An 18,277-nucleotide genomic window follows, 5' to 3' on the forward strand; every position below is an offset into this window, starting at 1 on the left:
TATTCATTGCCATATTGAAAATATAGTTTATGTCACATATATTATAGATTTTCAGTGCTGGCAATGAATATCAGTACGCAGTCTATAGGCCTGTTCTTTTTGGCTGAACTGGTTATACTAGTTCACAGTTTATCTTTCTTTCTTACACTGGAAGAAGAAAGAGAAAATCTGAACTAATGTAGCCTATTCAATTAAAAAGAATAGATCCCCCCATAGCTGCATTTAGCAGAGAAAGCAACTTTGGAACTGTTGTAAAACTTTGATAATTGACTTTTGCTCTTAGTTCCTCATGGATCTAAACGTATAAACCAATCAAATTAAAGAATCTTACAACAGTTTTCGACTCCCATCATCTCTCTGGAGTATCGGTTGTGGGATCGAGAGAATACATGTATATATGTATATTGTAATTACGTATATGTGTATCATTGTATTGTGACGTGTTATTCTAAACACGTTATTTGTGATAAATATCATCATATGCCTCGGTAATCGAAGGGATAAGATGCCTGCCCGGCAGGAAATCCATTCGATTCCTGATTGAGGTGGTATTTTTTCGCAAAATAATTACGAGTTTTCACAACTGGTTCGTGGTCGGACCCCGCCGTGACGCACACCCTCCCTTCTTAGTTAGGTCTATATTCATAGGCTGCGTTCAGCAGAGAAAGCAGATCAGTGAGCGTTTAGTGATTCTTTATTATGATTGGTTTCTACACCTACATTCAACGAAGATCTAAAAACAAGGACCAATCATATTGAAAAATCACTGAGTGCTCACTGATCTGCTTTCTCGGCTGAACGCAGCCATAATCAATTTTTATATTTAAGATCACTTTAAGATAACTTCGGCTGAGTTCGGGGAGCGCGCTATTAGAACTATCGCATTAGAGACACTATAATCAGAGACCGACTACGAAAAAGCAATTTTTGATTGGTCCGCCATCTTTTGGCTATTTCCACTTATTTTCAAATACATTAATCTTTCAATTACATTAATCTTAAATTGTAATATTATAAAAACATAAGCGTTTTAAAGATAATAAAATATGTATGCCTTTTTTTATAAAACTTTATTTTATATAATTATATTACCAATTTATTAATATATTCTTTAATGTTTAATGTTAACAATTTTAAATTTATTTATTTATTTATTTTTTCGCTATTTATCTTTTTCAACACAAGAACAAAAATTAATATAATACTATTATACTACCATTACACTATAATATTTTTAATTTTTTGATACACAATTGTCAAAACGATCCTCTGTGAAATCAATACAATAACAGCTATTCACAAAGTTAGCGCAGCGAGAGAACCCATCGCGAAAAAACGTTAACAATAAATTTCGAAGAAATTTCAAGAGATGCAAGTATCGATATCATGCCTTTTTTAGAAAGGATTATTATACATATTTATTATTATTATAAACAAACTTTATTACAATATAAAATAAAATTTAAGTAAAAAAATGAACATTCACCCATTTTTTATATTGATTTATCATAATTAATTAATTTATGACTATATTTTGCAATTTTAGTGTCTCTATTATTTAATAATATATTATCATGCTTTCCTTTGTGCTTAATACACATGCACAATACACTTCTCAAATCAATGCACATGCAAAGTAAAAAATATCACTATTGATTAGAATGAGATGGTGTATATTTCTTTCACTCTAATCAAAATACGTTATTGATTGGAGTGAGATAGTATATTTCTTTCTTGTAAGATTTCGCCAAAACATGGCGGATCAAAGTCTCTGATTAGCGGATCAAAATCATGGCCAGTCTCTGATTGTAGTATCTCTATGGCTGCGTTCCGATATTCACTACCAGTATTAAAAATTTATAATAAACGTGATCTAAACTATATATCTTCAGTACTGGTAGTGAATATCGAAATGCAGCCTATATCGCATCATTCCTTAATTTACATATAATGAGCAATAAAGATGAAATGATATGATAGTGCTAATAGCGCGCTCCCTGAAGCAATCTTCAACCAATAGGATAGTTATATGAGCTTACTTAAGTGTCGGTTCACAATAGGTGATTTAAGCTTTAAGAAGTAAGAAATTGACTAATTATAATCGAATATGAAAAGAATACTCGACTATGATTAGTCAATTTCTTACGGCTTAAAGATTAAATACTTATTGTGGATCGACACTAAGGCGTGGTTGTAAAGCACCTACTTAAATGAATTATTTTCATTTCTTATGCTTAACAATCTTACGTCACAGTATACAGCACAGTTATACTGTGACGTAAGATTGTAAGCATAAGAAATAAAAATAATTCATTTAAGTAGGTTCTTATAAACATGCCTTATAATCTTATAGCCTTATGTTATATCATTGTAGACTAGACTTAAGAACTGACTGAATACCGGCCCTAAAGCTGTTTTCTTTGTTAAACGCAGCTTATGTTGATTTGTTGATTCTATCCGATTTCTGTTTTTATATAAATGTGTGTATATATATATATATATATATATATATATATATATATATATATACACACACACACACACACACACACACACACACATTTTCCATTGAAAAATTGAAAAATACTGCTCAGGTGAGAGGTTATTGCTGAGTGATATTCTTTTAATTTTTTCAAAGAAATTGTGTGGGTTCGTCCAAAGAAGAATTATCGCAATTTGTTTAATTCAACAATTCACAATTCACTAGTTGAGACATTTTGCCGTAACACATCCATCTGTAAACACGTGATTGATATAGAAAGTGATAGGTTATTGCAATATCATGATGCCAATATCTCGTGAATGCGCTATTAGTTCGTTAAGTGATAGTACTGAAGAAAACGAAACTCTGGTGAACGAAGGCGAAAACATGGGAACACAACTTGTATGTAATGCGCATTCTAACCTTTCGAATAAAACGGTTTATCACGCTGTGTACATACCGTTAGAACACAGGGATCTATCAGATGGACAAGGTAAACAATTAGGCTGCGTTCCGATTTACACTCACAGCGCTCGTGAGCACTATTTGTCTTGAGCACTATTGTTTAACATTTGTAGGTAAACAATAAGAATGAAATAATTCCATGAATCCTATAAATGTAAATCGGAACGCAAGCATTGAATCTTAAGCATTATTTTATTAATTTTAATTGGACGCTTGCCTAATAAAATATATAAAATATATAAAAATATATAAAAATATATAAAATATATAAAAATATATAAAATATATAAAAATATATAAAATATATTAAATAAATCTATTTAATAATATTAATTCTAAGAAAGAATTTATTTGCGGAATTAGGACTATCCATATGTTTCTTTTCTTCATTACTTGATAAACAGTAAATATTTTTTTCAATATAATTGAAATTGAATTGAATACAACATTGATGCTTTTTTTAAATAAGCACTATTTACAAGCACAACTTTGCTCTTAATTTTTTATAAAATTTGTTTTTAAATTGAATAATTATAATCTATTTTTAAAGAAGATTAGATAAGATTCGATTATAGAAGATTAGATTATAGAAATCGATTTAATATAAAACTCAAGAAAGATGAAATAATATAATTTTACACAAGAATATTTTGTGTGCTAAATTTGTGATGTTTGATATTTAACAGAATCGTCAGTTGTATTGGTTAATTCTAAGAAGATTCTAGGAAGATTCTAGTATCAATTAATCAAAAGTTTCAAATGATAATTTTAAGTTTCATTTTTAACTTAATAGACTGGTTTGCTTAAATTTTACTACTTATGTTTTTCTATATGTCACTAGTTTCATAGTCAATTTTTTCTTTTGTCTTGTTGCTTAAAGTCTACAATCAAATTTATGTTTCTTTGTATTCTTGCGTATTCTTACGTATCTTTGTATTCTCTTTCTTCTAACAAAGTGAATACTGACCAAAACAGTAGATCAATGTCTTTGATTATTAAGATCGATATCATTATGAATATGAAGATTCGAGAAAATTCTAGTAATGCGAGCATAAACTTTTGAGTTTGTAGCATTAATTACTTTTCTTTTATTTTGTTACACTTGTTTTTATTGTGTCGAATTATAAAAAATTATATAAATTGATTCCCAATCTTTTTAATTTATTATTAAATGTTTTTTGTACAATATTAATTTTCTTTTACACTGTTATATTGTTTTTTCATAAATTTGTATATTGTATAGATTTCTATTCCACGATTCAAATTTTAGAATTTAAGAGTCGTACAGTTCGAAAACTTTTGTACAGTATTTGTACAATTGCAAATGTATTTGTCATTTTGGTTCATGAAACTAAAACTTTGATTCATGAAGTGAAAACCATATATAATCCCTTTTTGATATATCTTAAATTCTGAAAGTATACAGCTTATGACATAGGAAACGTATTTTTTAAAAAACTGATAAAATATAATGAAATTATAATAATATAAATTAAATTATATTATAATTTCATCATATTTTATCAATTTTTAAAAAATACATTGTTTCCTGTTATTTTATCAGTTATTCTATCAGTTTTTTAATAAATTATGATATTAAAAGTAATATATAATTTACATTTTAATTATTTTTATATGTATCTTTCTCTATAATCTATTAATAACACATCTTTAAAATCTGTATAACATCTATATAACATTTCTTGTTTTTACATACAGAATGTTATTATTTAAATCTTTTTCAGTTCTTGCAATAAATTTTTTTGATACAAAGGAGGAAGTCTAAAAATAACTAATTTTGGCTGAACAGACATCTTTAAAATCTATGCATTTTGAAAGACTACACATTCATGAAAGAAAGCTTATTTACTCAAAAAAGCTTGAGAAATTTTCCAAAAACGATAAAATAAATTAAATGTTTTGCAAAAAAAATTTTGTGCATGCGTGCGTGCGTGTGTGCATAAATATGTATATGTAAGCGGGCGGGCGTGATTTTTACAATGGTATCGAAAATGAAACCAATCAGACTACTTATGCCCTCCTCAATACTTTTTTCTGGAACATTTTTCGATTTATTACTGAGATTTTTGAATGATTAAAACAACTCACTTTTATATGTGCCCATACAGGATTTGCCTTTAAAATGGCAAATCCTCTATGGGCACATATAAAAGTGAGTTGTTTTAATCGACGCATTGATTTTTTTAAAATCTAAGGAAATTTATATTGAAAAATGTTTTGTTAAAAGGTTTTATGATTTCGAAGATGATATAAGAGAGTAATAACGCGCGCGCGCATCCACCCACACACATACACACGCCCCTCCCCCACACACATTTATAAATTTTAATAGTATTCTGGTAGTGTATTTTTACAGTATTTGATGTGTTAACATGTATTAAATATAAACATCTTAATTTTAAAATTTATTAACTTTTATTGGAAGCAAAATATGTTGTTTTGCAAATCGTTCACATAGCTTATTTTTTTATTTTGTATTTTCCAAACTTTCTTAGTGAACGAGCTTTCTTTCATGAATGTATGATAATCAAAATGATAACTGCATAGATTTTAAAGGTTTCCGTTCATGGCCAAAATTGACGTTTTAAACTGTCTTTCTTACTTGTATATACTTTGTAAAAATTTGAAAATTATTATTTAAATCTTGTGTTAATATTGCAAAAAATGTTTAATAATTGGTAAAAATTAGTAAAATTAAACATTTCGAAGATCACTGGATACATAATCTTTTATTTGATTAGTAATAGTAGTAATTCTTTCTTTCAGTCGTTTCTTCTTGTCTGAGGGTCTTGATCCGTTTCCAGATGATTTGTTATTTCCCTCCACTGATTGCGATCCTCAGCTTTTCTCAGATTCGCCTGGAACCCCTTCATCGTGACTCTCTGCATCTGATCAGTCCAGCGTGTAGGCGAGCGACTCCTGGCTTTGCGGCCCTCTATATTTATCCGGACACTATTAGCCGCTCTAAGTTGTCCCCATCACGTCGTACAATGTCGTCCAAAAAACTGCAGTTTTCTTCAAACATTCTGTAGCTATTCTGATTTTTAATTCGCGGAGTATGGATTCATTTGTTCTGCGAGCCGTGAGATGCGGAATATGCGCCACCAGCATCACATCTTAAATGCGTCTATTTTTCTTCTTTTTGAGGATCTTATTATCCACGTCTCGGCTGTATAGTCGAAGATAGTAAACACAAGTGTGCGCACAAGTCTCACCTTTGTCTCCATAGAGATAATTCGGCTCTTCCATGTTCTGTTTAAACGAACCGCCGCACTTTTGGTCATAGCGATTTTTCTTTTAATTTCACCGTCATTAGTACCACCATTCCACCATAATGAGCGAATCCAAGTACACGAACTTCTCAACGTTCTCATGGTCATCCAGCACACTCGTCGAATGAAAATGATCGATTATCATGATTTTGGTTTTCTGCTTGTTAATATCGAGCCTATATTTCTTATCTTCCATTTCCACTTGGTGCAGCAATTGTATCGTTTTTTGCTCTGACGCCGCGATTAGTGTGATGTCATCTGCGTACCTTAGATTTGATATTTTCCTGTCCGCAATCATTATTCCTCTATCCTATCCATCCAGTGCTGCTCTCATTATATGTTCTCCATAGGTGTTAAACAGCCTAGGAGACAAAACGCATCTCTGGCGCACTCCTCTCTCGATTTTAAAGGTGGAGAAGTCTACTGACTCAATGCGTACCCTCGCGGAATTCTTATAGAGATTTTTAGGAGCATAAAATGTTTTGGAATTCCCATCTCGACCAGGACTTTCCAACAGCATCCACACAATCAAATGCCTTTTGATAGTCCAGGAAGCATATTACCATTAGGATTCCAAACTCTCGTCCCTCAATAAGTTTGCATACGTTAAGAATTTGCTTCTTTGTCTCTTTACCTTTGACAAAATCCGCTTGCTCCTGAGGAATCTATCGATCAAGGTAAGGTTGAATACGATGTTGGAGTATTCTTAATCGAATTTTGCTAGGGTGCGAAATTAGAGACCGTGTTGCTACATTTCGTGGTTGGATCTTCCTTATGAATTGGGATTACTATAGACGTCGCCCAATCCGCCGGCCACCTTCTAGCTTTCTATATATTGTTGCACAGTCATCACCTGGTTCCCTCATTTCCCAATCTCTGCTGCAATGCTATAACAGTGGTACTTTTTTTTCTCCCTCACAGCTTTAATTGCCTTCTCGATCTCTGACAGCATGATATCGAGTTCCAGCTCAGCATCCGCGAGATCTGCCCCTTCATCTTCACCTCATCTTGGTTCCTTTACAGTTATACATTGAGCAATAATTTTTCCATACCTCTAATATTTTCCCTAATCCGTTTCCACGTGACCGTCACTTTCTATCATTCTTCGGCTTAAATTCTCTTGACAGGAGCTTGATTTTATTGAAGAAATCTCTAGTTTGGTTTCGATGTTTATGACTTTCAATGTCCTGACAAATGTGCTATATCTGCTATATATTTTTTCTTGTCCTTGCGACATCGCTGAATCTCTCTGAACAATTGTTCATATAACCTTAGTTCACATTTACACAGTTCAGATTTAGGTTTGCTCGTTTTCCTTTGTTCAATTGTTTTCTATGTGTCCTTACTTATCCATGGCTTACGGATGGCCTGACTGACGACATTGAATAGCAGTGTTTATTATTGTGGATTTTATTTTTCCCCATGCTGTATCTATACTTTCTCTAGGATCGACAGTCTCTCCGGTCGGCATAGCAGTCCCTATGCTTTCCCTAAACTTCTCCAATTCTGTCTTGGTCATTCTGGATAATCTCAAGATACGCTTATGTATTCTTTTAAACCGGAGTCTAAAATCCATTGTCAGTAGTTAATAGTCGCTTCCGCAATCTGCCCCCGGATGTGTTTTGGCATTCAATACAGATGATTTCCATCTTATGCTCACTAAAAGGAAGTTGATCTGATTTCTGCAACGGTCCCTTGGTGACTTCCATGTATATAATCTCCGAGGATGCTGTCGAAAGTATGTTTATTATGGAGAACTTTTTTATTTATGGAGAGCTTTTGTTGTAGACAAAAATCTAAGTTTCTCTCCTCTTTTATTCCTCTCTCCAATACTGAAACTTTCAACAATCTGTCTTAGGAGATCTGAGTTTGCTGACTCAATTTTGGCATTAAATTTGGCACCCAGGATCACCACCATCTCTCGACCTAGTGTAGCGCGAAGCTCTTCTTCTAGTTTTCTGAAAAATACATTGATCTCTTCCTCCCCTTTTGCCGCCGTCGGCGCGTAAATCTGGATCAGATTTATCACATTTGAAACAGCTTGCAACTTGACCTGAATAATTCTATCACTTATAGTGTTAAATTCGCGTACAGAGTCCTGCAGCTTTTCCGAACAATTATCACCACACCGTTCTTTCGTTGTCATGACCAGAAAAATATAAATATGGTGTTATCTAATCTACTGATAAAGTATCCTTTACCCTTCCAGTGAGTCTCCACCATACCCCAATATCACGATATCTTTCCATTTCTCTCTCTATTATTCGCAATTTGCCAGGGTGCTATACTAATCCCTGTACGTTCCAAGTCGTGAATCTGCTTCGCCTCCAAAAAACTCGCCTCCTGACATCAGGCATTCCAATCGCCCATTTCGCATGTATAACCCGATTTCTCATTCCCACATGCCCGGTAGTCCATTTCACACCGCCCAATCCGGAACTGGGTTGGCGCTGATTGTCAGTCGGATCGCTTGACTGATCACATCTCTCATTTCCATCTCATTTTCGGTTAGATTTTTTGGAGAATTTAATGTAGTGGTTTTCCGTTGCCTTCTACACTGTTGTACAGAAGCCCTTAGTATTCCAGTGTTCCTTTGTTTTTGACGACAGATTCACGGTCTATACTGGGTAACTAGCTATCATCACCCAGTGCCAATTTTGGTTCATCCTGGGTATTTCATTTTTCCGGTACCACCTTTTAAGAAGCGTTTCCCGATCCCGGGGAGACGGTCAATGGGGGGTAACCCCAACACGAATAGTACTAACAACATATATCTCAAAAAATAAATTTAATTGTATATTAATTAACTTTTTTCGTTATTATTATACATTATACATTATGTGATTTTTTCTTGCAGAAATTCTTCATGTTTATCTAGAGATGCAGACTGCTTTAAAAGTAATTAACACATATAAGAAAGGCCGTTTAAAAAGTTTTAAAAATTATTCTGATGCTGTAGCGTATGCAAAGACTGGATATAAACAATGTTCTTGCAATCATTCCACAACAACTGCAATGATACAAGAACAATCAAATAATTTTAGGGCACCAAAAACACAAGAATTTATAGCTTTTAAAAGATTGATCGAGGATGGAGATTTAGAAGCTGTGAAGAATATTGTATGGGAAAATCCGAGATATTTAATCAGTAGTGCAGATACACCTGCTATTTTGCAGGTAAATATATAATACAATTATATTTCTCTAAATTTTACTCTAAGATGGCTTCCTGGCTGGAGTGATATTTTTTGTAATAAAATAATTTTGTAATAAAATAATTTTCAGTAGTCGGGGATTAATTGATTTCAAATTTGATTATCGATTTAATAGGGAAAGGATGAATTAACGATACGTAGTTTGCGATAAGCATTGTCTTGAAATTCAGAAAAATAAAAATAATTCGACACGAAGATCTAGTCTGCCGATGAAAGCCATCTATTGTCTAATTGTTTGAAACATATATCGGCTGTAATTATTATTGTTAAATTTTATTCTATTTTATATATAAAATATAATAATATATATTTGCCAAAAATATGTATTTTATTTGTATGCTAAATGTATGTAAATTAAATAATTGTTTTAACTATAATCAATATTTATATTTATTAATATTAATATTAATATTTATATCAAAATTCTAATATAAAACCATATATATATGCAGTTATGCATAAAAATATATATAAAGTATCTCACGAGTCATCTTTTGTAAAAAAGACGAGTGTTAAACACTCAAGAAAGGTATTCAAATGTTCTCAAATTTTAATAAACTTAATGTATAACTAACATAATATGAATTAAAACATATTGTAATATAAACAAAAATAAAAAATACTATCCAATTGAAGCAAATTGAAGCAAATTGAAGAGGTAAAATATTTCTTTAAAAAAAAAATCAGCTCTTTTTTCTGAGGAAATATCGTCGAAATGATAAGAGAAATGATATAAAAACAATATTTTAAATAGAATTTTATGGCCTCAAATATATTTTAACAGTATATTTGAATTTTTCAAAAATATTGAATTTTTTAAGATACTTCTAGCTTTAATTGTTGAAAATTTCGTAATTTTTATAAGATTATGAATTAATGAGAATTTAATATAAAATACAATCATGTTTCTACAAGATGCTTCCGAAATCATGCTAATTGAAAGAGATGATTTTTCATGTAAAAGTAAATCGAAAATATAGAATCAAATTTTTTCATATAGAGCTCTTTCCGAGAAAATCAAATTTAAATATTCGTTAGATGTGCATTTTACTGTGCTATAATTTGCTTGATTTACCCAATGTGATTTATCACTATTTCTATATCAGTCTGTACTTAATATAGTTTAAAATACAATAAATTTTAATAATATATTTATTTTATTAATGGAGAAATTATTGAATATGTTGTTCTTTATGTCACAAAAAATTTCTTGTTTGATAAAGACGCATGAACTAATGATAATGTATTTACAAATATAATTAGAAATATCAGTGAATAGTTAGATTAGGTGACCAAGCAGATGATGGCTAACTAAGCACGCGTACTTGACGAATATTCAAACTCAATTTTCTTGAAAACAGTCCGAAAAATTTTATTGTATATTTTTTATTTATTTTTTCATGAAAAGTCGCTTTCTTTCATTACGATTATTTCGAAAACACTAAATAATAAAACTACTTCAAAAAACACATATTTGAAAAATAAATTAGAAATATTGTAAATATATATCTGCATGTCATGCACTATGAAATAAATGTTACATTTTATATTCAGAATGAAGGCCAAAAATAACATTTTTATAACGTAATATAATAATACGTTCAAAATAAATATAAAAATGTTTAAACATTAAAATGTTATAAATTTTTTAAAATAAATTGTAAACAAAATAAAAGCTCACTTCAATTTTATTAAAAATTGTTTACTTTTACTATAAAATAAGTAATTATATAACAAGGAGAATATCAAAATTGTCCTCTCGAATTAGCCTGAGATATGTTGCGACATATTTTTACTAACATAACAAAACTATTCAATGTAATCCTTAAATATTCACGAGAAAATTTAGTTTAAAGTTTCTTATAATTTATATATTATGATTTCATCACATCTTCCGAGCTTAACGGTGTAAAACTGTTTATGTAAACATGTATAAAACTTGATTTATATGACGAGAACATTCTTCATTTTTATATCTTATTTCTTCAAATTTTTCTTTTAATTTGAACGTACAAATTATTGTAGTATAAAAAAATGTGAATATTTTTTTATATTTATATTTTTTATATTTTTTATTAAATATATTTTAAACGTCTAATAAAAATCTATACTTTTAAATGTTAATGAAATGTGTTCCCAAATTTCCATATTAAAAGAATTATGTATTTTTTATATAATTTATGAAAAAAGAATTGGACTTCTTCAATGTTTCAATTGTAGAGAAATATGTTTTACAATACTTGTAGAGAAATATTTAATAAATATATAGAAAAATGGAGCCCAACGACCATGACATATTTAGAGCACTACTCTGAATGACCTTGAGAAGATTTTTTTAGATGGCGGTCACTGTTCCTTGAAAAGTTATTGAGGATAAAGTGACTAATTTATTCATCAATAATTTATCAATCAAATCATAAACGAATGATACTGGTTAATTTCGCGTATTTTAAATGCTATAAAAATTTTGCGGAAAAATTTTTGCACGACATTTTATCTTTCACATTAAAAGAAGCATATACAAAAATTCGGAAAGGCGAAATTCATGACAGATTTATTTATTTAAATTATAAGATAATTTTATTAACCATAATTAATAAATTAATTAAATTATACGTTATAAAATATTTGTAACATTTTTTTCAATTTATAGGAATTTAGAGGGCAACGATATAACCGTGTGTATAGTTACAATGTATATTTTAAAGAAATGTTAGATTTAAATGTCAATCCATGTAAAAAAAGTATGTAAAGTTTAAATACCAAACTATTTTTTGTTTTAAAAACACAAATTCTCTGCTTTAAACCATAAATTTCCTGCTTTAAAATACAAATTCTTAGTTTTAAAAGTAATTGATAATCTATATGCGATTAGTGATGAATAGTCGATAGTGAATAGTCGCTAGTCGATAATCGATGGTCGATAATCGATAGTCGATATGCAATTAGTCGATAGTCGATAATTGACACACTTTAAAACATAAATTCTCTGTTTTAAAATACAAATCTCCTATTTTATATAAGAAAATGATTTTTGTTTTTAAAGCAGAGAATTTGTGTTTTTGTTCAAAGTACATATACGCGCAACACACGCAACAGGTTTCTTAAATGTATTGGTACATTTTTTAATATCATGGCTCGTTTCTATTTATCATATCGTGATTAATAATGCATTTATTTAATAATAATATTATAAAATAACTAATTGTATGTTACTGATGAATAAATTGTTCATTTTATCCTTTTTTTTTTTGTTAATTAAATAACTTTAACGAATAGTGATCGCCATTTAAAATCTTTTCAAGGTCACTCAGGATAGTGATAGCAACATATGTCAAGGTCATGAAACTCCGTTTTCTATATTTACCAAATAAGATTCCTATATTGAGCCACTCGGAAATGGCGTAAAACTGTAGATCGTATATATATATATATATATATTAATGACACGCACACCATGGATATATAGTGAGCTTCAATATAAAGTTAACACTTAAAATTTTCAACTTTTCTTTAAAATAATTTAAAAAGTATGAAAGAAAACAGGAAAACGATGCATAATATTGAAAGTTCAATCTATCTTTTATAAAAAAATATATATTTTTTTAATAATAAGTTAACAGTAATCAAACTTGTAACGTAAAAAACAAAAAAGTCCCTTTTTCTTGAGTCAATATAAGTTAACACCCTTGTTTTCATGTAAATAATTATAACTATTGCAACCATTTTTGATTATGTTGGCATCACAATTCAATAATATGATCTCGGGAAATCCCCGTTACATGTTGTTTCCTTATGAAAATAACAGAACGAGATATTATTTATGTAATTTTGAAATGGGTAAGCAAACGGTTGAAGAGCATCAAATAATAATCGAAATGCATAAAAATAAACAATCTTTAAGCGAAATTGCTAAAGTTGTAAAAAGAAGCTGTATGATACTATAAAAAAAAGTCATTGACAAATACAATAACCTTTTGATTGTTACGCAATATTGATCATAAATGATGACCAAAAAAATGAGAATGAGAATGATGTGAGACAGATTTGCAAAAAAGTAAAGCAAAATCCTTTTTCGAGTGCTATAAAAATAGTGGAAGATCTGAGTAATCTCAAAAGAAAAACGATTAATGCAAATACAATCCATAGAACACTGCAAGAATAGAGCAGGATTATTTGGAAAAGTTCCGAGAAAGAAGCCACTGATTTCTGAGATGAATAGAAAGAAACGGTTGCCAGTATGCCAAAAACCACTTGAAATATGATGAATCTTTCTGGAATGATATTCTCTTTACTGATGAGAGTAAATTTGAAATTTATAATGATATTATCAAGACAGAAAACCGCCGAAACTATGAAGAAGTAAAAATAGTGCTTTGAAAGAACAGAACTTGATCCATATTGTTAAACAGGGAGGGGGATCTATGATCTGGGAAGGTCTGGGAATGTATGGTTGCTTCCGGGGTTGGAAGTCTTGTGTTCATTGAGGATACAATGAAAAAGGATTACGTTGAAATATTGCGGAGAAACTTAGAGTTTAGCATTAAGAAATTGAATTTATCGAGAATGGATTTTTCAAAATGATAACGATCCGAAGCATACATTACGCATAGCAAAAAATGACTTCTTTACACTACGCTAAAACAAAACATCCTTCGCAATCCCCAGACCTTAATCTCATAGAAAATCTATGGGATTATCTGGATCGAAGAATAAGGAAAATAAAAATTGTGTCAAAAGAAAGTATTAAGAAAGCCCTTTTAGAAAAATGGAACCAAATTCCTGCAAATTATGCAGGTTGGTACCTGGCCTCCTTGTTGATCAAACCTATGAAAAATAGATTGATCGAAGTTATAAAAAACAAGGGAAGTTTAACAAAATATTAATTATACAAAAAAAAGGAGAAATAATTATTATTACTTATAGATATTAATTTTATATTGACTCAAGAAAAAAGAACTTTTTTATTCTTTGCGTTATAAGTTTGTTTATTATTAACTTATTAAAAAATATATATGTTTTTTATAAAAACAGGTTGAGCTTTTAATATTATGTGCCATTTTTTTGTTGCCTTTTATACTTTTTAAATTATTTCAAAGAAAAGTTGAAAATTTTAAGTGTTAATTTTATATTGACGCTCACTGTATATACGAATACCCGGAAAACGACGCAGCGACCAAAAAAATGATTATATATGCGTGGCTGGATGTATGTATGTGGGAGTGAGTGTGGCCGTGCGTGCATGCTGCGTGGATGTGCGTGCGTGCGTGCGTGCGTGCGTGCGTACGTGCGTGCGTGCGTGCGTACGTGCGTGCGTGCGTGCGTGCGTGCGTGCGTGCGTGCGTGCGTGCGTGCGTGCGTGCGTGCGTGCGTGCGTGCGTGCGTGCGTGCGTGCGTGCGTGCGTGCGTGCGTGCGTGCGTGCGTGCGTGCGTGCGTGCGTGCGTGCGTGCGTGCGTGCGTGCGTGCGTGCGTGCGTGCGTGCGTGCGTGCGTGCGTGCGTGCGTGCGTGCGTGCGTGCGTGCGTGCGTGCGTGCGTGCGTGCGTGCGTGCGTGCGTGCGTGCGTGCGTGCGTGCGTGCGTGCGTGCGTGCGTGCGTGCGTGCGGGCGGGCGGGCGGGCGTGCGTGCGGGCGGGCGGACGTGCGTGCGGGCGGGCGGGCGGGCGTGCGTGCGGACGTGCGAGCGTGCGGGCGGGCGCGCCATATACAAACTCAAAGATTTTGAAGAGTCTGAGGATGCATAATATAATGTACAAAGATATTTCTTGTAGAAGCAGACATAATTTTCGTCTTATTTTTAACTCAGGATATCTCTCACTCAGGAATATGTCGTAAAAAGTTCTCGCAAGTTGTGGGACACTTTGTATATGAAATATATTGTAACAAATATGAAAATCATATATATGTATACCCGTTTTATTAATTTCTTTTTATTAATTTTTTTTTATTCTTTTTGGTTTTTTAATTATTGAATGCATTTAATGATATGTATATGCGTGCATGCATGTGTGCATTTATATAAGGCTGATGGAAATCGTTTACTTATTCACAAAATGTTACATAATAATCTACATTTAAATTAAAATAAATTTACAAAAAATAAGAGTCAAACCCGCATGCAATATTTCTGTAGTATTTCTGTAATAATCATCAAGCATCTTTTAAACATTCAGTTCCATTGAGCTCGTAAGATGTTAGAAAATCATGATATATAAACTTAATACTCGGAACTTTATACTTTATTTTTTTAGAAATGCTTGAAGATTGCATTGAATGACTTTATTATTAATGGGTATATAGTACAACATATTTCAAGCTTAATAAAATTCAAAAGAACTATCTCTAATATTCTTGTAAAAAAATTTATTATCCTTATTGCAATAAGTAAAAGTTTTGTTAACAATAACTTTCGTATGTTCATTTCCAGAATATGATCTAATTTTTATTTTAAACATTAAAAAATTATTATGCATATGATATTACGTCATAATATATTCTTAATCTTAAAAAATGTTCAATGATTTTTTTATAAGTTATAATATTTATGATTTATAACTATTAAAAAATAATGACTAGAAAAAATGTTGTATGTATAAAGAGATTTGTTAAAAGATACACAGAGATGTGTAAAATTTCAAGATGATTTCCTTAATATTGTCATTCAATAATCTCCAGAAGATTTAACACTCTGATGTTTATTAAAAAGTTATTAACAAATCAAATTTTATATAAAGTAAGATTTTGATAATTATTTAGAGACTTTCCGTCCTTCGATCTGAATAATTTTGAGATATATTATCATAATCATCACCGTGACTACAATATTCTGAAGATTTCAGGTGGCAGTAATTATTTATTAACATAAGAAGGTTGCAAAATTTATATTAGTGTTATATATGTAACTTGCTAATATGCATATAGATATAATATAAGCGTGAGTTTACTCTTCCCTCTACTTCTCCACTTAAGAAAAACTTGCTCTAACCAATCCGATTTGATCTGTAAGCAGGGGAAGAACAATATAGATTTCTGCTTTGCATGAAGACTCAAAAAGATCTATAATTGTATTATTCTACATGAGTTCCGATCTTCTCCGATTTCTGCGTATATTATGTCTGTACACGTATTAACAAATATATTCTTCAGCACTAATATAAATTGTTATGTTTAAACTTCTTTTATTAACAACTTTTTAAATATTGAACAACAATTAAAGCTTTCCAGAGATTATTCAGGAGAGTGCTTTTGACAGCATAGTCAAGGTTATTGAAATTGATAAAGAAGTTTTACTAGAAATTTTTACGCAAATACTCAATTGCAAATATTGTTTGCTGATTTTGAATAATTTTTGAAACAAAAATCTACTGGCGTTTTAGATTTTTGTGGTCTAGTTTCTACATAACCACTTTTAAACAATAGCATATTTAAATAAATTTACAAATCTTGATGAAAAAAATTAAAAATGACTTAATATAATACGTAAATTAATATAATAAATAATCATAATTTTGAAATATTATTTCTCAAGTTCAGTTTTATATCAAAATCTAAAATGATAGTATATGAACAATTTTTAATAAAATCTCTATTAAACCTATATATTTGTTACAGCATATTTAATAATTGTGTATATGTATACGCGCCACATATACACACAATTAATTATTAATATTAAAATTTAATATTAGAACTACTGTATAATTATTTATACAGTAGACCTCACACATATTTTCTTATGGGAAACAACTATATTATATTTTAGATGGGCTATCGATACAACGCTTTACATATAGCAGCAAAAAATGATAAGCCGGAAATATGCGAATTCATATTGAATACCGTTGGAGACTCCAAATTTATGCAGTTGTATTATGGAGAAGATAAATGTAAAACTTATTTAAATTTTGCGCAAATGATGCAAAATTTTTATTTAAATACACCAGATAAAGGACTCAATGAGACACCGTTGCATTTTGCTGTTAAATTCGGTTTTAAGGACGTTGTTCGGGTTCTTGTCTCCTATTCTCAATGTATTAAAATCTCACCAAATAAGTATAATCTTCTGCCTGTAGATGTACGTTTTGAATTCTTTATTTAGTATTATTTTATAAGTTTACTATGAATGTTATCTAATTGTTTTTTTTTTTCGTTTTTTTTTTGTGTGATGTGCAAAGACAATATACTTTCAAAAAAGATCTTTTTTAAATAGAAATAATAGGAGAAGCAAAATGCAGTAAAAATGTCCTATTGTGTTAAAAATATATTCAGTTAAATAAATATTATAACAGAGTTTCAATATAATTGTTTTCTTTTACACGGATTTTATTTGGCCACAAAAGTGATTGATGCATTTTTTATATTAATATGTCTACAGTAATAATGTTGTTTGCAGCTATATTGGAAATTCACAATTTTTTCAAGATTTTTGTATGAATATATTTTTGTAGATATACGTACCTTGTTCTAAAATTTAATAGTAAAAAATTTATTTATTTATTTATGTTAATCGAAGAGATTATATAAATGAAATATGAATATAAATATTGAATTATATTTTATTTTATATTTATCTTTATTTATAAGATATACATTTTTGATATATATTCTACATATTATGTATTTTAATATTTTATGGGATATTTTTACTTTGTTTTCTCTTTCATATCACTTTCATTAAGAATATTGTTTTTTTTTTTTTTTTTTTTTTTTTTTTCCCAAAGATATTTTATGTAGAATGGTCCACTTAAATCGAATATCTTGAACATATTTCACTCAACATATTTCACTTTTTAATGATACGAAATGTTTCAGAACATGAAAGGGT

At 30.2% G+C, this 18,277-nt stretch overlaps 1 protein-coding gene across 5 annotated transcripts in view; it reads left to right on the forward strand.

Annotated features, from left to right (window-relative positions):
* Positions 1-2,376: 2,376 nt before the first annotated feature.
* Positions 2,377-18,277, forward strand: part of Ankle2 (ankyrin repeat and LEM domain-containing protein 2) — a 53,462-nt gene continuing 37,561 nt past the window's right edge. The window contains exons 1-4 of one of the 5 annotated variants that reach the window (XM_089085266.1): positions 2,377-2,480; positions 2,639-2,975; positions 9,098-9,417; positions 17,216-17,527. In XM_089085266.1, coding sequence (XP_088941392.1) covers positions 2,783-2,975; positions 9,098-9,417; positions 17,216-17,527 — 825 coding nt within the window. In that variant the 5' untranslated portion in view covers positions 2,377-2,480; positions 2,639-2,782. Of the gene's footprint in view, positions 2,976-9,097; positions 9,418-17,215; positions 17,528-18,277 lie in introns of all 5 variants that reach the window. The other 4 variants (XM_089085267.1, XM_089085268.1, XM_089085269.1 and 1 more) reach the window with 4 other exon arrangements.

The sequence above is a fragment of the Pogonomyrmex barbatus genome, unplaced genomic scaffold (genome assembly GCF_055798465.1).
Source record: "Pogonomyrmex barbatus isolate J1 unplaced genomic scaffold, ASM5579846v1 scaffold1, whole genome shotgun sequence".
NCBI lineage: Eukaryota > Metazoa > Arthropoda > Insecta > Hymenoptera > Formicidae > Pogonomyrmex > Pogonomyrmex barbatus.